General features: G+C 36.1%; 1 protein-coding gene across 5 annotated transcripts in view; it reads left to right on the top strand.

Annotated features, from left to right (window-relative positions):
* Nucleotides 1-23,825, top strand: part of SGCG (sarcoglycan gamma) — a 133,255-nt gene that overhangs the window by 45,370 nt on the left and 64,060 nt on the right. For 3 of the 5 annotated variants that reach the window (XM_065630689.1, XM_065630660.1, XM_065630669.1), the window contains one exon: nucleotides 20,251-20,448. In XM_065630689.1, the coding sequence (XP_065486761.1) occupies nucleotides 20,254-20,448 (195 nt within the window). In that variant the 5' untranslated portion in view covers nucleotides 20,251-20,253. The remainder of the gene's footprint in view (nucleotides 1-20,250; nucleotides 20,449-23,825) is intronic. The other 2 variants (XM_065630698.1, XM_065630679.1) reach the window with 1 other exon arrangement.

The raw sequence follows: 23,825 nt of genomic DNA, 5'->3' as shown, positions 1-23,825 counted from the left end.
TACTTCTGCATTTTGTTTCATCTTCATTTATTTTTACAGCTAATTGGAATATCAGCTGTGTCTTTCCTGTTGGTTTTAATCCAAGAAGTGGCATACTGATCAAAAACAGTATTTATACATTTTGCTGTGTTCTTCGTGTTCGGTGTTCCTTGCATTGCATTATTACTTTGGCACGGTTGCTGAAGAAACTTGGAGTCAGCTGCTGCCTGAGCAATAGAAGTCAACATCACCAAAAAAGGCTGCTGTAGTATGTCTTTTGATGATTTCCTTATGTGTCTAATACACATTTAAATTTATCTGGTTTTCCTCTCTGTAAGTAAAAATGAGTGGCCAGGACTGCAATGCAACAGAAGCACATCAGTTTGTGTTCATTGATGTTTAAAATGCATCAGAAAAGGGCAGAGATTTAAAATATATAATGAGATACTGTATACATAGGAAAGCATTTTGTTTCCCTTGCTACTGAAAAGCAAAGCGAATTTTGAATTTTTAGTTTAGCTTTGTGTGACTTTTCAAAAAAGGTACAGTTGTGACTTTGTAGATGCAAGGTCAAATTATTCTTCTTTCATATTTTTTAAAACATACCTGTGATCAATCACTTGAACAGGAAGGGAAAACATGAGGATTAATTTTAATCTCCAGCCTCTGCATCTAGTTCCATTCCTTGTTTCGTTGGTGTATTTTCGCTTCACTATTCAAAAAAAGTGTCACAGAATAGCAGTATAACTCCATTTACTACATGAAATCATTTAGCAAGGCTAAATAGACAGCTTCTCAAGGTCCTCGACCAAAGCACCGCAGAAAGGAGTTAAGTTATCTGTTTTGCAATTGTGCTGAAGTCTACTGCGTGAGCTGGAAATAACAGTGTGCTACCTGGAAGTAGGACTTTCATAAAAGCGGCAGGAGGAACAGGAAAAAGAGAAAAGTTTATGCCAATACACGCATCTTTATATACTTAAGTAGAGTTGTTTCTTTTTGTTGTCACAGAGAGTACATCTTGCAAGGACTGAGTACACAAAATATTTTCCTGAGAACAACACTGAGGATATTGTTAAAGGACTTTAGATAAAAGCTCTGTCCAAGCAAGACTTGCATTAGGAACAGTATTTCTACAAGAATCATTTTGGCCTTGCTGGTAATCATTGTTATGACGTAAAAAGGATCCTCTATCACACACCTAGAAAATAAATTTTTTTTAAGTATTTTTAAATAGAAAAACATGTAATTGCTTTTTTTTAAAAAAGTATTATTTTAAAGTATCTAAAATTATTCTTTGTCTGATCGACATCCACAGAAGATGATGATAGCAGAGATTCTTTCATGATATTTCTCCATCAGAGGGATTGCTTTCATTTCCTTCACATTTCTAAAGAACTTCAAGCCTTTCATTATGTTCAGCAACCCCATTGAAGATTATTTCCCCATTCCTCCTCCTGAGAAGCTTTGCAATTCTGGCACATCTGCCACACTTCCGCAAAGTATATAAATATCCAGAAAAATCACAAGAAATGAGAAAAAAAAATATTTAAAAAGTTTTATGCCTGCCAGTGTTTTGAGATTCCTAGTGTTGTCTCCAGAGAACAAAAATTGAATGCCACAAAGCAATTCTTGGTTGCATTTAATGGCCCTTAAGAAATGAAATTTTGTACACAGAAACCTAATCTTCACTGCAACTCGAAGTGACAAACTACCAAATCCTGTCTGCAAAGTTTAACTTTATGTGTTAAAGCAAAACTTTGTGGTATTTCTTTTCTTAAGATAACGTGCATTGATGATAAAGGAGGAATTGAAAGTAATTGAGAGCAGCAATTTAAATACCAATACAAACAGCATGGATGGATCCATTTTGTCAAATACACAAATAAACTTCTTCTCTTAAAGTCCATGATATCCAGAGACATACAAATCATTCTAAAGTAGCCAGAATTCTGTTTAAACACCCAGGAATATTACTGCTGACCTGATACAATAAAAGTTTGAATGTGATGACTTAAGAGGAGCTCTTAGATGTTCTTTCCAAACAAGCAGTATGCTAAATAAATAGTCTTGAAATAAATTAAAAAGTGTATACCTTGTAGCGCAAGAGAAGTGTATTAAGATTACTCTCTGATCTATTCATCCAGATTTCCTATTTCTTAAAATCGTGATTTTTTATTTATCTTTTCATGAAGGAATATTATTTCAATTCAAATTCGTATGACTTTACTATGTTTTTCTAGCGAAGACAGGGTTTTTTCAACTATCAGAAATACTTGTTGCAATGCTGTATATTAGAAAGAGGTTAGCTCATTTGAAACACTTTAAATTGTGGTCAAAAACACATAGCAAATTCTGTTTGTCATTTGTACAAATATGTAAACTCTGAAGTTTCTGGCAAAATAATTTTAGTGAAATTATGTACAATGCAGATTACCTATTCTTCATGGAAAGGTGTTATTGCAATACAAAATTATCAATATTTTATATTAGCAAAAGTTAATCTAAGATTTAATTTAGGTTCGCCTTCTTCCCAAGACAGAATAAGATATTTCATTATGCGTGTCAAGTAAATGTAAAATGTACTTCGTGTGTACAGTTCGAGTCAAAATCCACACCCAGCTTGTGCTTAGCTTCAAAAATAGCTTCATAATGATGAATATGCTTGCCAAAAATGAAGCTGAAAGCTCTCAGAAAATATTTAGAGCATTATATTGGAAGGACAGATTAGATATATGCTCTCTGTCAAAAAAAGTTTGAGAGAGGACAAAAGTAACTCAGCATCACAAATCATCAGATTATGGGAAATAATTAGAAGCAAGAAGTCATATTTCCCAAATCTGAAGTTGTATGCAAATGGACAAAATAGAAAAGATCATGAACTCTGGCAGGTTAAATCTAAAAACAATACAGCTGGGCAAATGTGTTTAAGGAGCAATTAACATCATAAGTGATGAGAAATCTTTCTTCACACAGGAGAACCACCAAAACCTGCCAGGTAGTTTGTATGGTAAATAGATGATAAGACTATAAAAAGAGTCGTCAGAGAAGGGAAGGAAATAAAAAGTAAGCAAAATGAATTATTTGTGTTTCTGTTAACTGTGGAAGAAACTGGAGCACTTTCTGCGCTAGAACGCCACTTTATGGTGTACTCATCAAAGGATATATTTCAGATTAAAAGGACTATAGAAAAAGCTTATCTATAGGGGACTTGCAGGTAAAATGTTTGGTAATATTTCAAAATCAGAGGATATTGACAAAAGACCTCTGAAAGAAGTCAAGAAATTTAAAATAAGTGAACTACTAATAGTGATGGAAGGCCAGCTCTGAAGATGGCAGAATCCTAGGTTAATTTAGATTGGAAAGGGCCTCTGGAAATCGACTAGCCCGTCCTCCTCCTGTATTGGATCAGGGAGTCTATAGGAGACTCCTAGCAGAACATCACACGTCCTTTGATCTGTCCTTTGATCTTTCCCATAAGCTCCTGAATGTCTCCTTTTCTGTTTCACAGCAAAACTGTGTGCGTTTGCCTCAGCCCTTGGCACATCACGCAGCCCTCTGCCTCCCTGCCCTCCTGAGTGCTCATATCCCCCCATGGCAGCACTCCAGACGTGCAGGCTGTGCAAATGTCCTTCTGTAATTCCGGTGGGATCATTGCTCTGCATCTGTGCATGAACTTCTAATTGCTCTTGTCTCCCATGCTGTGTTAATTCATGTACAGGTGCTGGAGATGGACCCCAGTCACGCTGCTTTTGTCAGGAAAGGGAAAAAGCCTTCTCCATCATGCTGTCCCCTGGATGCTTCTTTGCTGCTCCCCATGCATTCACTTCTCTTAAGACTATAGCTACCCTCTCCTGATGTACCTGGTTTAAAGCTTTCCTCACTAAGTTAGCAAATATGCCCTTGCCGAACTTGGTCAGATGGATCCCATCTCTTGTCAATAGTTCTCATTCCTTAAAGAGGCTCCTGTGGTCATAAAAGCCAAAACTCTGCCTCTGACACCAGCTAAGTAGTAACATGTGGATGTGCCAGATATGTCCACTTTGGTATGAATCTTCCACTGGAACGTTTGAGGAGAAAAGCAGCTGGCCTTTATACCCTTTACCCCTCCGCCAAGCTCCACAGTCACACTTCATGTGCTCACCCTGAGGAGTATCATCGCTGCCCATGTGATGAGCAGCAAGGGCTGGATAAGCCTCGGAAGTCTCTCCAATATCCTATATCTGATCACTCAGCAAGCAGCAGAACCCCAAAGACATCAAAGTCAGCAACTGGATGCCTCTGTCTCCTGCTAAAGGAAGTCTCCAGTGACTATCACCTGCCCATGCAGGTTGCCACTCTCCATCTTTTTTTACTTCTCTGAAGGGCATGGTGACAAGGCTCGTGGAGGGTCTGGAGCACAAGTCTGATGAGGAGCCACTGAGGGAACTGGGGCTGTTTGGCCTGGAGAAAAGAAGACTGAGGGGTGACCTCATTAATGTTTATAAATATGTAAAAGGTGAGTGTCAGGAGGATGGAGCCAGGCTCTTCTCGGTGACAACCAATGATAGGACAAGGGGCAGTGGGTACAAACTGGAACACAGGAGGTTCCACTTAAATATGAGAAGAAACTTCTTTACAGTGAGGGTGACAGACACTGGAACAGGCTGCCCAGGGAGGTTGTGGAGTCTCCTTCTCTAGAGACATTCAAAACCCTCCTGGACACATTCCTGTGTAACCTCATCTGGGTGTTCCTGCTCCAGCAGGGGGATTGGACTAGATCATCTTTCGAGGTCCCTTCCAATGCTTAACATTCTGTGATTCTGTATTCACTCATGTTCAGAAGAAAAAATGTTCTTTGTGTTCTTTTCTGGTAAAAGAAGCAAGATAGCATCTTAATTTTCTGCCTCAAGAGCTTTGAATATGTTTTGATATTGCTAACTACATGATTGTAGCTTTGCTTAAACAATATATTCTCACTGTCCATTATTCCAAGAGCTGGAGTACAGAGTAGAATAGTGATGAGAAACACAAGCCTTCAAATATTGCAGTTCCTATTAATTTTTGCATTCAGGGAGAATTTCAGCATTGCCAGAGTGGGTAGAATACCCCCAGGCAGATTATCCCTCTCTTGGTATTTTGAAAGAGCAATAATGTCAGTTTAAGCCAAAATGTGATCTTCATTTTGTTTAAAAATGCTTAGAAAGGGATTTTAAAGGAGGAGTCTCTTATGAATAAGTAAAATGTAAAGTAGGCAAACAGACACCATCAGATGTTTGCAAGCAATTGGGAAAGAATGTTTTACGTTACAACCCTTGAATAAAAGGATAAAGTCCTGTAAGCTTAGACTTCTGAAGGTATTGTGGACATCTTCCTAGTCCATTGTAATGCAATATGAAACCATTTTACTGAAACAACAAAGGCAATGTCTTAAAAATATGTATTTCTGTAGTTGTCTCACAAGTGCTGTAGTTTTCCGGACCTGTCAATAATGTTGTAAATCCAAGTGAAAGAGATTTTCTCTAAAGGACATTAGAGATTTTAATGTGTAGTTGACAATACAGGAATAGTTCTGTAGAGCAGTCTGGAAATTAATTACAGACTCACATGTTCTTGGTTTTTTGTCTGGCACTTTCTTCCAGGTCTGGATGTATTGCTTTTGCAGGTAAAACAGGTTGTAGTATAAAAATACAGTACCAAGAGTAAGAATTTGAATTGTATGAAATATCGTAAATGTCAAATTATTTGCCAGGCTTCCAATTTCTAATACAAAACAGAAATATATCTTTAAAGAGCACAAACTTGTTTTACCTTTGGTAGAATTTTCAAATAATTTGCAGTTTGGAGTAGCTATTAAAATGCTGTAGCTGGGAAGAAAGAAAAATGAATCTATAAATATCAGAGCATATTCCAGAATTTTTGTCAGTTAGAATGCCATCTTTCGTGCTTACATGCAAATTTAAGTAAAAACATAAATGGTAGTTATATTGTATAGGCCAATGGAGCTACCACATGATGCAAAACAGTTCACTTCCTCTGGACTGTCGCAAGTTTGATAAAACTTTTTCTATTTCAAATGATTAATTATTCCCTTTTATAAAAGCAAGAACATTTTTCTGCGAAGTTGGTTTGAAACTGTGAAACAGATGGCATTCTTGTTCAGCACACAGGGATTTCATAATCTTGGTAATCTCCTCAAAAGAAAGACTGAAATGTTCATGAAATTTAATCTACATAGGAAAATGAGTGTCGCTTACTATTTTAGAACTCATTACTATTCTGTTCCATATATTTAATTAAGACCACTTAAATGGTATCACAAGCTCTTATTAACACAAACCAATGGAGGAGAAATAGTTCGCTGAAGTGGAAAATGAGCATAATGTTCACTTGAACTGAGTTGAATATTTTTTTTTCTTTTTTATTTTTTCTTTTTTGTGTGTGTGTAAGCCACGTATGTGCTAGCAAAGGCTAATCCGCAGCAAATGGCATGACTCAGCTTGCATCTGTATGACTAATTCTCATCCCCAGCAAAACCCTTGGGGCTGATCCAGGACACACGTGGTCAGTGACACAGCACTGGTGCTCACAGCACACGCCTTGGCCCTGCTTAGTTTATTATTCTAGAAGTAAGGTTGGAAAATTCTTTGCATAAAAAATGGCCTGGGTCGGCAAATCAAGGATGGTATCTACCAAAAAAAGTGTGCATTTTTATGACCCTGTAAAAATCTGTTGAAACATAACAAATTTTTTAACCCTAAAAATCACAGTTAGTTTCACATCCCTGAGAGAAAAGTTTCAATCTTTAAAGTTTCTGCTTATACTTTATTTTCTTGCAACCATTCTCCAGACCGTGTCATCATGTGCCATCACCATGGAATGACTAGTTATAATTCTGCCAGGAATATAGAGATGAAGTACCATTTTCCTTTCAATAGGTTTGGGTCTGGAAATGGGAAATGAGAGCTGAGATCTTGTCTCCTGTAGGAATCTATACTCTCAGTGAGGTGTTTGCCTACACCTCTACTGGTGTCTGCAAAGGAGATGGAGAAATAATTGCTTTTAAAGCAGAAGGAACAAAAGCCATAGAAAGAAAAGAAAGAAGATAAATAGAGTAGGTCAGTCCTCCAGAGGAACTTAGCCTGATCGGCTATGAGTGTTGGATTTGGAAGAAATGCTAGGGAGAGATGTGACAAAGAGATTGGAGGTACCAGTAAATGTGAAGGCTAAAGGAGAAGAAACTTCTTAAGATATAAGTGAAAACATGAAATAACTGGATAACTATGTTGAGAGAAGGAGTCAGAAAATTGGAGCGGAGGAAGAGTGGAAAAGAAGAGATGAGAAGGAAGACTGAGATTGTACAAGGGGTGAAAGAAAGATGTTAAGACTGTAAGAAAGTAGGGAAGCAGAAAGAGATTTAACAAAACCTGGGAGAAATTCAGCTGATAGGAAAGGAGACTGGGTCTGGCTAAAATAAATAAGAAAACAACAGATATAAGGTTAGTTTTACATGGGAAGAGCTGATCCAGTTTCTGGGACAGATGGACAGAAATAAGACCCTTCCACCCAGTGCCTAGAAGTGAATCTGTGGTTCCTTAGTATTATCGCTGTCCTGCTGTTAAAAAAAAAGTAGGAAATGCACTACTACAATATCTCATTCTCTCCTAATGCTGTTCCATAGAGAAGACTAACATCTACTGCTGCAACTGGTTTTATCAAGATCTGTGTGATATTAATAGATCTAAAGATGAGGACTCTACAGATGAGTCAGGTCAATATGAATAGTACATCATATTTCCTTTTTTTGTTCTTTTGTGTGTGTTTGTGTGGGGTTGGTTTGTTGGGGGGGGTGTTTGTCTTTTTTTTTTTTTTTTTTTTTTTAATCTAGGAAGTTACATAAAACAGTTGTTGACATACTTTAGAGCATCCTAAAAGTAGAAAAATCAAGTATGTTAAAAAATAATCCAAAATAAGAGCTAGATCTGTACCACTAAGTTAAACATGCCTATGGAAGAGTCCAACAGGAATAGAGTGGCCGGCATTCAGGCTATTAAACTCCCTTATTCTCTAAAACAGAGAAGCCACAACCATGCTATCACTTCTTAATTACGACATAATAATGACAATGTTAAATGTCTGATTCGAATATTTACAAAACGGCAGCCTTCCAGCACATGTACATGATATCTTGATTGCCATCAAGCAGGGATCAGTGGACCGGTGAAGAAAAGAATTATGCCTGTCTCCTTTTCTCCATAGATTTGTAATTACACCATCTATTTTTGAATGACAGTTTTCTTAGGAGAGAGGAGGACTTACTTGTGAGCTAATTTGTGCTCTTTTCACAGAACATCTCGTAGTTCAGAAACTGCTAGCTGTCAAACTACAATGTTCCCATTTGCTTCAGTGCTTATTTTCTGGGGTTTAATGTGTTCTGTTACAGAAAAAATACTGGAATTGTTTCTTCTCTACTTACATGCTTGAAGAGCTGACTTGTAAGAAATTGCATTCACTCATTTAGTAAACAATTCACTATCAGTGCTGTGGAACTACAGAAGTAATATATCTTAGAGATTGCAGGAGAACACTTTGAACACCAGTATTAGAAATATTATTAATGTATGAAGATGCAGATCAATAAATAAAAAGGATCACTTATTTTTTATAATACTTTAACAATTTACAAGATACAACTGTATCCTTGGAAGTATCTTTTCATTAGAAGCATATTCTAGTTCTTAGTTCATGCTGAATTATTTCTGGTTTTTTGTCCTTTATTGCCATAAATGTTAACCAGTTAAAAAAATATTTTCCTTGAATTTTAATCCCTATAATTATTAAAAATTCCGAATACTTTCAAAGATGTTGGTAAGTACTGAACTGAATCAACTTTTTATATCAAGTTGTGCTGACAGCTGCTGGTACTGTTATTAATTTTAATTACTGACTGACTGACTTAGGTAGATAGATATACAGCAAGATGTTGCTAAATCTTGGTCTGACTAAATATGTGTTTTTAATTGTCATGTTTAGCTTCTGATTTCAACTGATTCTTGTGTTGCCTGATTTAATTATTTTTTTAAATAATAATTTTAAATTGGATGTCTGGGATGTATCACATATCATAAGAACATAATTTATAGACAGTAACTATCACAGCCTTGCCTGGGAACTAAAACATTTGTTGGATTCTACATCTCTGAAATGGTCAAAAATTCTGTAATTTGATATTTTACTCAGAATTTTGTTCATCAAGTTACTTGAAAACTACCTTAAGAATTCAATGCCAGACTTTTTCAGTAAATTACTGCAATAAGGACTGAATAGAAGGGCCTTATCTGCATCCAAGGTAATGTGCATGTCTGTTCTGAATAAAGGAATTATGTAGCTGTCACTGAATAAAAGAACTAAAATCCTAGTGAACAAAAACTACCTGTGGTAAATTACAGTAAAATTTCTGTAAATTTGCCATCCATCTTCTCTGCATTTCTCTTCTTGGAGTGTCAGATAATACCTAGATTGCATTGTAAAACTATACTACTTGCAAAGAAAGACAACCCGAAGGGAAACCTTCCACTTCCACCTGAAGAAAAGCCTTTTGATACCTGGAAAGATCAAATGATCAGAAAAAGAGAGTGTACAGTATTCAGCTCTCTGTGTAATTTATAATCATTTTATAAATTATAGATGGAAAACTTATTAGAACCTCAAGTCATCCCTCTGTGCCTAATTTTGTTTTGTCCTTTTCAGTGAGAAGGCCTATTCCATGGTAGACTAAACACACACTGTTCTTATTTTCCATAAAGACAGTATTTTTATTAACTTATAAGGAGAGGAAGTGGGGGATTCTGCTAGCCTTTCCATAAGGACAACATAGCTCTCAGCATTCCTTGCCTAAAATTGATCCTTGCTTCCACCTACCTCAAGATAAGTGCGGCAGGGCTCAAGCTAATCATTTAAAGACTTGTCCCTGTAAACACAGGCAGTTAAACAGTTCCTCTTAACAATAGGGTTGGATTTAACTATGGTGTTACTTATTCTTGCAGTCCATTTAGTTTTCTTTGATTGTTTTTGTTTTGTAACTTCCATGTCAAAATACATTGTTTATCAATTAAGAAAAGGTATTTGTTATTGTGGGAGTTTTTAAGAGTATATGATATATTATTTATCATTCAGGAACACATTTGTGGTTTTAATTACAGAAAATAGGCCTATTAGCACTACCAAGAAAGGTTGTGGGGTTTTTTTTAAACAGTAGCATTTTCTGCATTCATATTTCATTTGTATTCCTCCTCATACAGGAGAAAAAGGAAAGAAAAAGTAATGGAGTTGTACAGCGAACTCTCTTTTGGTCTATACTGTTTCCCCATGAATTCCAAACATTTGGAATCCACCTCCTTAAAATTCATTCTGCTAAGATGCAGAGCTCTACAGCTCTTACTAGCTAAAATAATAAATGTATGTGAATTGCTATGTTTAACTTTCAGGCCTCAGTGTGTGGAGCAGGTGTTCCGGAGGCAGCGACTGTGGGAACACCTTCCCTGTGCTTCAGGCACCACTTCCCAGCATGAGCAACGGGAGTTGCCTTCCCCTCTTACCCTGCAAGCTGTGTCACACTATCCTCGCACTGTCCTTCCTTCTTATTCAGCAGAAACCTCAATTCTTGGCTTGTTCATCATTATGAGTAGGGGAGGGGAGAAAACACACCAAGTCAGGGAGTGAAGGATGCAAATTGTGGCAGTGGAATTGACAGTCTTTATGTACTCACCACTATCAGCATTTGCATGACTTCTGAATCCATTGTATGTAACTACCCTAGACTAGAAAATCTGAAAGCGATTTCAAGCTTGGAAGTTCACTGGAATTCACACTTTCAGTTGAGCTATTGCTGGATCCTGAGCTAAGGAGATTTTTAGGATCTAGGCACGACTGTTACCCTGAATTTGACTCCACTTGTCTCAATGGGCTATACTAGGGTCCCTTGGGTTTCTCCCATCCTGAGCAAATACTTCAAGGAAACAGTTCTTTATTTCGGTTTTCTAAAATTTGCTCTGTTGATACCATCTAGCTTGACCCTTCAGGTGAGTGAATTATAAGCAGTATTTCCCTAAAATATGATTTAAAGGGATCATGGACAAGTTGCAAAAGAGCATAATTCCCTGGAAGCTGCACAGGTAGAGAATTCCTGTCTGGGAGACAGTGCCAGTGTATGGCATGTTCTTTAGCTGGGAAGTGAACAAGTGTTGATCCCTGGTTTCCTCCTCCCCCATTTAAGAGGAAGTGAAATTTATATTGAGGAGTGCTGCAAGGCTTGACACAAATTACTGATACCAGAGTCCCCACTGTAACGTTTCTGCATGCCTAACTGTTACTTGAGAGCTGGAATGATTTAATCATATCCCAGTTCAATTTGCAAGACAATAGAAGCACCTTAAATTAAAATAGTACCTTAGTAGGAGGGCAGGAACAAAGAGGAGGATGTCAGGGAAGTTCTGCATGTGCTCTCTTGGCAGATTAATTCATTTTTCTAACCTCTTAATTTCATTGAGAGGCATCTACTAGAATGTATTCGAAGAAACGAGTTGCAGCCCCACAAAAAGGCAAGTTTGGCAAGAATATTGTCAAATACGGCAGTATCTTGGGATAGAAAACAAACTTTATTAGTAAAGTCCTGAAGTTGGAGGGGGAGAGGGGAAGAAAGAAAATTTTAGGAGAGTGAAGATCATGTTGAGAAAAATTTAAGTTAGTATACCATTGTGGTTGAGACAGACAAATGACAGTATACTAAACTTGAAGTCACCATTTTATCATCTGTATATATATTAGTAACATTTAAGTAGAATGAAACTTTCTGCAGATCCAGGAAATGTAGTATATTTTTATTCTAGAAACAGAACTTGTCATTAAGCATAGGATCTCAGTCAAGTGAATGGGAATAAAATATCCCTCTATGACTTTAACAGAACCACATATTAAGCTCTGTTCCATATATAGTGGCCTAATTTATCTTTTTTTCCTCCTTTTTTACCAAATCTGGGTACTGCAGCTGGATTTCAGATCTGCAGGAGCTATATAATGTAGAATTTTAACAAAGATGGGAAGAAAGCAGCACTTTTCTTGGCTTGGAATGTGGTTATAGCACCAGTAATTCTAGCACTGCACGCAAGGCAGTGGAAGCTGTGTCAGAAATAGTTGCAGCTGCTGTTTGGCAAGTGACTTGGATTTAAGTTGAGTAACACTAGTGATAATTAATACCTAGTATCAAAATTTAGGAAGCCTTACTCTGTCTATTTGGCTGATAGGTAAAGGAAGGCAGAAAACTTTTGTGGAAAATTGCTGATTCAGTCAACTGCACTGAGGAGAAGGGTGCAAGTCTGCAATCTTGAAATTGAGGGAACCACTAAAACTACTGAGAGTCTAAAAAACCAGCGAAGAGGTTCTGAAGGCAAAGCTTAGACTGAGATATGGGCAACTGAAGACCAGGACCTCCATGGCAGCAATCCAAAATATTTATGCTACCACATGCAAGGCCGTGTCAAAAGAACACGAGTAAGGAAGGGGGCTCAGGTTCATCAGGAGCTGGGAATATTTTTGAATTAGAAGGAACCAATAATAGGAATGACATCTTCATTTTAGCAGAAATGTAATCAGGCACCCGACACTTACAAGAGGTTCGAGCTCTCTAAACTTAAATTTGAGGGAAAGCTGAATCGTGCAGAGGAGGACATTTGTCATGATATGAAGAGGGAAGTCATAAAAAGCAGACATCCCCAGCTACACGGTAAAAAAAAAAAAAAAACCCTGGCAGAAGGAGATGGTGAACAAACAAAGTATCACTTATATTACAGGGGGAAGATTCGGAAATAAAGGAAATTATACATGTTTCTGTAGCCTCAAAATAAGATAGGAAAATTAAAATGCTTAGCTTTAAGGAAGCTAAGAAACTAAATGAACCTGAATAGTCATGTTGAAAACCTAACAGAAGGAAAACAGTCAGTGAGTAATACCAAGTTACAAACATACAGGAAAGACAGAATAGGACATGCAAGTGGTGCCGTGTGTTAACAGAAGTTTATTGTAAAGACAGATTGATAAAGCAGTTACATCAACAATTCGGCAATTGTATCAATGTGGTCATGGACTGAAATGTGCATTCTGAACAGAATAATAATTATAATCTTAATAGTATAAATAAAATTGATAATATTAAGGATTCTATTGCCAATGACATGAACAGGGTGATTACAATGACTGTGACTCACTGTAGTGCATCAGAAGCACTATGACACTATTTTTCCTTTTACCTTTGTAGTATAAATGTTAATTAGGTCCAACATTCAGACCACATTTTTAGATCCCATAATTGACTGCTTTGGGGAGCAGTTTCTCAGAAAGCAGAGTAATTTCCTGACTTAATTCTGAGCAATGCACAAGATCTCTTTCATGTTGTTATCAAGGAGTTTATTATAACATCGGCCATATTTATGTTAAATATCTTTGATGGAGTATCGAGAGCCCTTACAAAAGGGCGCTATGTAGAAAGGAAGCAGGCTATGAAAAGAAAACAAATTTTTGCATGTGACTGTTTCAAAATATCATATCAGATGCTGAAGTAAAATATGTACTCAAAAGACATGGCCAAACCAGCATAGCTAAAAAGCAGGACAAGAGAAGTTGTTAGAAGCAGGAAGATATTCACAAAAACATGTTAGTTGTGTCAAATGGGGTAAGAAAAATCAGAACTCCGATAGGCTAAATGTAACCACACAGTAGAGGAGTCCAAGTAGTATTTAAGAACTAGAAGAAAAACATAAATATTTTTTTCAAATTGCATGTAAGAGTGGCACAGAGACTGTAAATAATCAAAGTTTAACAAGAGTATTCAGAGACACGAAGGCTATTGAGGAAAATAAATTCTTGATAATGTATGGTTGCACCAATTCTGATGTCAAAGTTAACTCTGTTTTGAGCAGGGAGTAGGAACAGATGATCTCCACAGGTCCCATCCAACTTCCGTGTTTTCTGATTCTGTCATTCTGTTCTGGGAAAAATGTTACGTGATAAATCAAAGACCTGCCTCTCGTCAGCTCATGAACAATTGAATACGGTAACAGAAGTATACCGTCATTCCATAACAAATTCCTGTCTTCTGTCATACTGTCGAGGACAAAAAAGCAGATTAAGCAGTCTCCTTCTGCTTTGTCTATTTGTATTAGTTGAAGTCTTTCACTAAGAATTTAAATTACTCATAATGGGAGTGATTTAGTTTATAGCTAGCTTAATTACAGTTTGTTAAATGTATGGTTAAGGAAAAAGAGCTCTAATGGAATTAATCTATTCTGGCTTCTGCTTCATATGGAAAAGATTTTTAAATCCAGGGAAGAAAGAGAGAAACCTCACAGCCAGAAGAGCCTGCAATGATCTCTGTTCTGATATTGACTGCCATACATTATGTATCTTCCATTCTCCTGGTGGATTTGCAGGCCTTTGTGTAAACACTTAAACGATCTTGACACCATTATTGGATCTCAGTCTTTCATTGTTAGGTGAAAACAATGGCTGTACAGCCTGCTCTTTTCTCTCTTCTGAAAGACTTAGTTCTAAAATCTGTGATAGTAATGAGAGATCCCTGAGGTGTAGCCAGTAGCCTTGTGGGTGAGACACTCATCTAGATGTGGGTGTCTCACCCGTATCTTCATCAAATCACTTCTACATCAGTTATTCTAAGGTCTTTGTGTTCTTGAAAAGATTTTATTGTCTACCAAGGCAAAGTAACATGTTGAAAATCTCAGGAAAATAAATAATTGTGAGATTTTTTTTTTCCACATTACAGTACTCAAAGTCACTCAAGGAAACCTACCTGTTGTGATGACTGAGTTTCAGAGATGGGAGGTTCACTTTTTTAAAAAAAAAAATGAAGCATTTGAAGGCATTTCACATGAAAGGCGTGGGATTTCTCATACCAGAAACTACCTACTTCTTAAAATATTAGTAAATTATACAAAAATTAGAAATAATTTACCAAAAAAATCTGTGTAGTATTTTTGCTTGTCCTTCTGATGGAAGTATTGTGAAAATTACTTTCTTCTGATCCGATTAATGTTTTGGGAATTTGTGAAAGGAGGAAAAATGAATTAAGTTGAAAGATTGAAAACAAAGTTTTAAAACCGTTTTTACTGTAAATGAGATTCAAAAGTACACAGATATTAGACAAATAATCATTTTTAATATAGCACTTCCTCCTATGCTGCCAGTGACTGCCTTTCAGCTATTGCAGTGGTACTTAAGATGTGCAAAGGTGTTAACTGTGACTGTGTCGTGGTTATTATGTAAATTTGCACTGCAGGGTATACAAACAGTTAACTAGGCCATATGAATTTCTTTGCTGGTTTCCATAAATTACGCTGCAGGGACCCAGCTCTTTTTAGCTGATGGCACTAGTTTACAATTCAAACTGTAATATACTATATAATAGACAAATCTCAGCAAAGCAAGGTTGAGCAGGATTAAATACAACATGTTAGAATGAGGGACAGTTGAAAGGAATTAGAAAATTTTCATCTAGTCATGAAATTTCATTGAAATAGTGTTCTGTGTTCAGTAATTCCTACAGATAAATAATTCCTAAGAATAATACAATTAACAAGCTACTACTCAGGCTTGCTTTCCCAAGAAGGCTTACTGATAAGTTTGCAAATTCCTTCTTCAAAACACAGCTGTCTTATCTGAATATTCCAGAGCTATCAGAATATCTTTTTGACCTTGATGCCCAAACTAACCTAAATCCAACAGTAATGTTATTGATGGACAGTTTTTCAGTATCTAGATACTAATATAAAAATCTCCTGGACCTCCGAATCATTCCGATCACAGAGGCCAGTCTTCAAGTCCTGCATGGAAAAAGCTAGAACAGATCCAAGCAAATGTTCTGTCATGGCTATGTGTTTTTAGAAGGCAGCTTTAGTAACACAATATAAATAACATACAGCTCTTTCATTGGCGGCTCCTATGTGTTTTCCTGTAGGCATGAATTCCATGCATTATGTGCAACACTTACAAGTAACTGCTGAAGACATTAGAAAATGTCACATGGTCAAAATATCTGCAATGTACAAGCTAATTCACAAGTTATGTCTGTCATTTAAAACCTATGAAAAAATCTTTTGGCAGCTAATTAGCTTTCAGTATCTCTTGTAAGTGGGCAAGAAGTAATTGGATGAAAATGGATGCCAAGAAAACAGATTATGACAACTGGAAAATACTTTCAAATAGCAAAGTACCATAACAGAGCTCAATCCCATGAATTATTGCCACATTTACAAAATTCCATAAGGAATATGCGAGTAGTCAACCTTAATCCTATTTGACTTCTGGTTGTGTGGGCCATTGAGTAGGAACACCAAGAAATCACACTTTCAATTAAGTAGAAGATCCAAATAATACATGTTTTCACAGCCCATTTAAATGATGTCATAATTTTCATTCTGAAACTAAATTGCCGTTTTATCTATGCTATAGGTTGCCAGGACTGTTCTTACTCTCTGTAGTTGGTCACTGTGCTGCCTCCTTGTAAAAGTCTATAATGATAACAGTGACCAAAGTCATCGTTCGTTGTGCAGACTTGTTGCTTCTCCAGCTAACTTGTGTACAGCCCGGTGTCTCAGTAACCCCTTCCTTCTTGGTGTCTGTTTAGTGTGCTCCTACACAACCGACCTGCAGTTTCATAGTTATTCCATTTACGAATCACATTTTTCATCGTAGTACTAAAGATCTGTTGTTTTCCTTCCGTCCCTCTTGAATCATGGCAGAGTTCACCAGCCAACTGTGAGATCTGCCTGTCCAAGGCTTTCCTTTCAGCCGAGCTACCTAAAACAGCACAAAACTGTAAAAGAATTTCGCTCTGACTTCTCCAGGCAGGTCTGAGATTATTCTTCTGTGTGTTGTCAGCTCATGAATGTGTGTTTTCAGCTCACGAACGATTAGGGGCCTAGAGCACCTTTCTTATGGAGAGACTGAGAGAGCTGGGTCTGTTCAGCCTGGAGAAGAGAAGGCTGAGAGGGGATCTCATCAATGTTTATAAATATCTCAAGGGTGGATGTCAAGAGGATGGGACCAGACTCATTTCAGTGGTGCCCAAGGATAGGATGAGGGGCAATGGGCACAGACTGAAGCACAGGAGGTTCCATCTGAATATGAGGAAAATCTTCTTTACTTTGAGGGTACCAGAGCACTGGAACAGGCTGCACAGAGAGGTTGTAGAGCCGCCTGGACACATTTCTGTGTGATCTGCTCTGGGTGAACCTGCTTTAGCAGGTGGATTGGACTAGATGATCGCCAGAGGTCCCTTCCAAGCCCAACCATTCTGTGATTTGTGATTCTTCCAGAAGGAAGAGTCCAATGGTATTGATTCTTAAAGGGTTTCCTCTGTAATTACTTGGTACTGGGCCACTAATTCTCCTAATATTCGTGAAATATTAAGTAGAAAAGTTTAATCCTTTTCAAAGGAGTCAGTTGTCTAGGACAGCATTACTCATTTGCTAACACCAAAGCAATTTTTGGGAATATTAATAATGCTCAGGAGCAACAGAACTGTTTTCTGTCAGGAAAAAATAATTTGTGCAGGGAGCAATGCACAGATGTGCTCTGTGGCATTTCTGAAGGGCTGAGAACAATCACAAAACTCATAGGCTTTTTGGTGAAACACATAATGGATTTTGATCTTGCCTCATTAAACAGCTTGTACATACCTTACATATAAAACCCTGAACTTGCACAATAAACATTTTACCAACAGGGTAAAAATGAAACAGATGAGAACAGGAGTCAAAAGAATCCTGTTTTCTTGTTAAAGTACATGCTTCTGGAAATCATTCTCATTGGAATTAATTTGACCAAATGCTTATGTTTAAAACATGTAAGTATGTACATCTGAAAAAGTAATACCGGGCTGTCTTTATTTCTCTTTTTATTGAGAAAAGTTTAACACATTAAAGTTGCAGTTCACTGAGTGTCTAAAGTATACATCTAAAATAAGTCAGATAAATAATTCCCAGCAGGGGTAGGTTTATCTCCATTAACCATAAAGGGAGTCCAGGCTGACTGGCTCAGATACTGAAGGCTAAATTGTTGGTATCTAATGCTGTGAGATGAGTCCCAACCTCAGAGACCACTCTGATGAGGCTGACATAAAAACATGAAAATCTGAGAATTCATTTACTCTATCAAATGGTGTTTCTACTGAAAAATTTACCTTGAACATGTATGGGACAGCAACACAAGGAACAAGCAAAGCTTAGGAGAAATCTGTGTGGAAGTAAGGGTAAAGGTTTTCCAAGCATTTTGTGAAGCCTGTTGTTATGTAGAAATGTCCCAATTTGTCTTACTTGGCAGAGCATGGTAAAGTAGGTTTAAGAAAAAAGGCAACTTCTATGTGAGTGATATGGTGTATTATACAATGATTAGCGGGAAAACAGCAAAAGAATAGTAGCAACTCATGTAAAAACAGTATCCTGTAGTCGGTACTAGGTGCTTGAGTAATACATGGAACTGAAAATATGATCTGATAGTTTTAAACGTAGTTCATGGGGTGACGATTAAGTACCATCTTGTAAATTTACAAAGTATAGCAGTAATGTCAAGTTCTTTCAGAATCTAGGATTCTCCACTAATAAATCATTACACTATTTTCAGTATTTTCAGCAGATTAAAAGATACATATACACACTATCATGAGCAACTGAGACTGATAGCAGCAACAAATTATTATAATATCATCCCATAATACTGTAGCAGTTACATTATGAACTACTGATGATCGTCTCATTTTTTAATATAAATAAATAACAAAGTAAAAGATTTTTGAATGGAAGTGCAGAAATAAGATGAAGATTGCACGTATGAAAAGCAATAATGCATTGAACTTCTGTTCAATTGTAAACTTATATTGCATTCTCTGTCTTGTAGTTTGACAAAAAGCTACAGGAACAAAAAAAATGTGATGTATTTCTAAAGATGAGGGTTAGACAGAACCGAGGGCCACAAGCTTGTTATAGACAGAGGCTGGCTCTCCAGGAGACTTGGAAAGAGCTGCTTTAATGGCTTGGAGTAATTCAGCAGCTGGGCAAGGATGTAATTTAATCACGACGTGAAAGTTGTGTGTGCAGAGCCCAGTGATCTCATTACCAGAAGGAAGTTCAGAATTGAGAGGAGACGTTGTGGGAAATCTGTGTGAAGTCACTCTTATTAATTGTAGTTTTTGGGTGTAAGATGCCTGTGGATATACCTGTCTTGTAGGAAGTACTTGAAATTCCAATACCTATTGCTGGGTTGGTTGGGTAAACTTTTTTGTGTTTTGTTGGTTTGGGGGTTTTTTTTTGGTTGGTTGGGGTTTTTTTTGCTTTGTTTCATGTTAGTGGAAATCAGACAGATGTTGCTCACTGTTGTCCTAGATAAAGAGTTTCAGCCACTGAGATTTTATTCTCTTGGCTGAAATTGTAAACTTTAATCAATGGTTTGAATTGTTGGTGATCTCTGTGCTGTAAAGGTGAAAGTTAGTGAATATCCTCATGTTTTAATCTGGTAACATTTCTTTGAATTCAAAGAATGCTTCTTTAAGTACTATAGTATGAAGTGAAGGAAGTTGTTTAAACCCAGTAAGTATTGTTTTTATTGCAAATGTATCTTTAAATATGAATAGCAGACAAATTAAGAAATCGTTATTTCCTTTACATTATTAAGAACCATTTCATTTCTTTATATACTGATTCTGAAACTTAATATATTTTGGCATTCCAGTGATACACAGTTAAGTTTTGCAACAAAAAGAATGCATTTTATTGCTGAATTAAGGAAAGAATATGTAGAAGTGTTTTTAAACCTGTACTTACAAGGTACCCTTACCAGTTGCAACCATTTTTACAGTAAAATAATATTGTTTTGCGAGCCACAGATTATTATATGAGCCTATGAAATATTGTGTGATGGGAGAATTAGAATATTATGAAAACCAGGAGGAAAGTGTTGCCATTCTATATAGGATAAATATAAGCCTCCTGTAAATGGCAGTTGATGCAGTTCATATATTTAAACATCACATTGTGTGCACCAAAAAGTAAGATGTAAATGTAATTTGAATGGGACATGATGAAAATGCTTTCCAGATAAAACTTCGTAAGAGCTTATAGTTTCTAGTAACTTGCCGTTACAATTATATCTTTGTATTTTCCTTGAGTTTTTATATATATATTTTTACTTTAACTCAGACAACTAAAAAGTTCTTTTTTTTTTTTAACATAGCAGATGGTACGTGAACAATACACTACAACAACACCAGGCACTAGCCTAGAGAGGCCAAAGAATGAATACATCTACAAAATTGGAATTTATGGCTGGAGAAAGCGTTGCCTCTACCTGTTTGTTCTTCTCCTGCTTATCATCCTAGTTGTGAATTTTTCTTTAACAATCTGGATTCTTAAAGTGATGTGGTTTTCTCCAGTAAGTATCCTCTTTTAATTTTCCATTTTTTTCATATTCTCTTCCCTGCCACATCACTTTACTTAATTCATATGTACATCAGCTTCTCTGTATGTAATAGATGGTTCTTTTTTCTTCCTTCTGAACTGTAATTTCTAGTTTCATTGAAAGTATATAAGAAATATCTATCTTTGAACATACTGATCTGTAATTCCCGTAATAATCTTTAAAATACCGCAGTTGATACCTTATATTGAAGTGAATTCTAACCATTCTAAGATACCGTATTTTACTGTTGTCTCATAGTCTCTGTTTAGTTTATATTTTATAAATCTGTTTTCTGTAATTTTAATCTCATCTAGAATTCCTTCGTGTTAAAATATTACTGACATTTGCTGGTTTTTCTTAGCTTCCTTCTCCTGTTTATCAGCATCTAAAATTTAACAATTTATTTGCCCAATTAATTACAACTCAGAGGTATTAATAATTATCACTACTCTGTGCTTGAGGCTAAGCAGCTATATTATTCAGGAATAAATTTAATAACTTTCCACTGTCATATATATTTTAATTTTTATAATGTAATTTTGCATGTAGTCGATTAAAGGATAACTTTCAGAAGTCTGCAAGATGTGGCTTTAGTCAGAATGTGATAAAATGCATCAGTGAATATTGAAGCTAAGGTAATTCATTCCTAATATGCAGGTGTGATACAGAGATGATGTGAGTAGACTTGTTACAAGGAAAACAATAGTAGTAAATTAAGTTAAAAGGTCTGCCCTTGCCACTGGAGAAAGTGCTATATTAAAGTTCCCATTATCAGTTGTTATTATACCTCTGTCACTAAATGAAAGGCTTTTTTTCTTCATGGAAGCATTTCTGTACTATACTTTCTCTTACTATAAAGTAGGTTAATTTTAAGTGCTGCTTACTAGTATAGTTACTACTGCTTGACTTCCTTCCCATCAAGTTTCTTCCTATACAAAAATTCTTTTCAGCACTGTAACTGTCATACAGATTATGATGCAGAACATCTTAGATCACATATAATTTTTCTGTTATGCAGTTCACATGGAAAATGTGCACTTAGTGACTGCACATCATGAGTCACAAAGAACAGGAATAACTGTTAAAATAGTTTATCTGCGTGGCTCAGGTTTATATTTTTTAAGGAGTTTCAAAAATTATTTACTGTTGGTTTGTTTTCATTGTACAAAACTGGGTATTCTCCAAAATCAGTCAGGTCTAAAAAAATAGCATCAGAAACTCCACTTGTAGAAACTCTTGTCTCCTACTAGTTATCTCTGAGGAAGGCACCAAATGACTTGGTCTGCTGAGGCTCGGTGTCCTCCCGCCTCGCCATCGACAGCAGTGGAGGAACAGCTCAAGTAGCACGGCTTTACATTCTCCCACAGGGTGGAATATGAATGGAATGGTTATAAGAGTTTTCCAAATTCTCTGTTAAATAATCTGTATTCCTGCCATACCTGGTTAGATAGTGACTTAACTGTAATGCCTTCGTTCATTTGGGATAATTTTAGGGAAATATCTATATTTCAGATAAATATTAGCTGTAAGAGCATTTATGCGAATTACACGTGTATGTCACAATCCTCAGCAAAAGTATGAGTGAGATCACTAAGAACAGAGAACTTTTTTTGCTGGGTATTTTTTAATAGGGTGTATCTGTCAAGACAAGAAGTAACGCTGAAGATACCAGAAATATCATCCAGAGAAGCACTGCTAGCCTCTAAGATAACTCTAAGAAAAAGTATATGGGTTAACTGCATGTTTAAAGTCTGGAAGTATAACTGAAGCATCACAGTCCTTTCCTGTGTCTAAGGAAACATTGTTTGTAAAGAATGAAGGTAACAGTCATAGAAATTACCAGCACTATCGTCAAACCCTTTTCGTGATGGAATTCAGCATTTATGCCTCCAAGTTTTTGGTTACTGTTTGAAAAGGAGAGGTAACAATTCATTCTCAGGAATAAATTTTTAGGGTTCTTGAGTTCCAAGCTCAACAAGTATTTGCTTTTTAGGAAATCTATTGATTCATATGTATCCTGCTTATGCAATTAAACACACCCATTATTGGGAAGAGTTTTAAAGTAATTGTGAAATATTATCCTATGCAGTCATCAGTTATTTAGCAAATATTATTCTGTCAGCTGTGATAATAGTTTTTACATTTATTAATTATGTGTTCTGGGTATATTATGTGGAGATTATACTACTTATTATGTTTAATTTTAGTAATAGATATTGTATTTTTAGCTAACACTTTAAAAGTATTTGGTGCTAGTTTTAAAAAATGCACCGAAATGTTATCCCTGCTAACAATATTAGAATATTAATAGCTAATAAAATATTAACAACTTTTTCTGTATAAAATAATACAAGAAACAAGTTGTATTCTTTCTAAGGTTGATAAATATATTTAGAAAAAACATTATGAAGATTTTTAGAGGTATCTTTATAGTACAATTCTGAAGAGATTTTATGCTCAAAGAAAACTTATAACAGTATTTTAGTATGCAGTTTTATTAGAAAAATAGTTTTGCAGTGTAGTGCATAGGGTTGTTGGTGCTTTAGTGATCGATCAGCATAGTGCTATAGCACAACCCTTTTCATGAGCCCACTCAAAGCTGACAAAATTGTTATTTAGACCTTAAAGTTTATTTTATAGGATGATGTGGTTTATTTCTGTAAAGCATCCTTAAATCTTTCATTAAATAATCACTTGCAGTATACAAAAATCATGTGCTATGTCTATTCATAGATCCAGATTAATAATAATGAACTATGAACAGAGTTTTAGGAAGCTCTGTCATAGAATTAATCCATGCACATTTCTTCTGTCTCAACCCAAATAGACGGTGTGATAAATACTAGCAAACAAGCTAAACTGATAAAGGAGAACGTGAACCAGATGTAGACATGTTGCAAGACGAATGGATTTTAATCTCCTTATAGAAATTTGGAAGGACGATGAAAGATGGAGACTTTTCTAAACTCCATTGTTTAAGAGCATTAATTGAATATGACTAAATTGAGCAGAATTTTGTTTCATTTCAGAAAATCTAGACTAAAAGGGAACAACCTGAACAGAAAATAAATTTCTTTTCTCATACTACCCCAGTTACATAACATATGACCATTCTCAAATTGTGTAGATTGATTTGCAGGTATCAGATATGCCTCATTCTTTTTTTCTTTTTCTCTCCTGGAGTCTGGGGGGATGGGCTCTCAAGTTTTTGTGGGAATGAGAGAAGAAAGCTGTTCATTCATTATATTCATCTGTTTTAGAGAAGACAGGATCAAATAATTATGCCTTGAGCTTGGTGAATGAGGTGAAATAGAGTAATTTTAAAAGTAGAATTAGTTTTTCATGAAAAT

This window comes from Caloenas nicobarica, chromosome 1 (assembly GCF_036013445.1).
Source record: "Caloenas nicobarica isolate bCalNic1 chromosome 1, bCalNic1.hap1, whole genome shotgun sequence".
Classification (NCBI taxonomy): Eukaryota; Metazoa; Chordata; class Aves; order Columbiformes; family Columbidae; genus Caloenas; species Caloenas nicobarica.
This window is presented reverse-complemented; position numbering and strand designations above follow the sequence as displayed.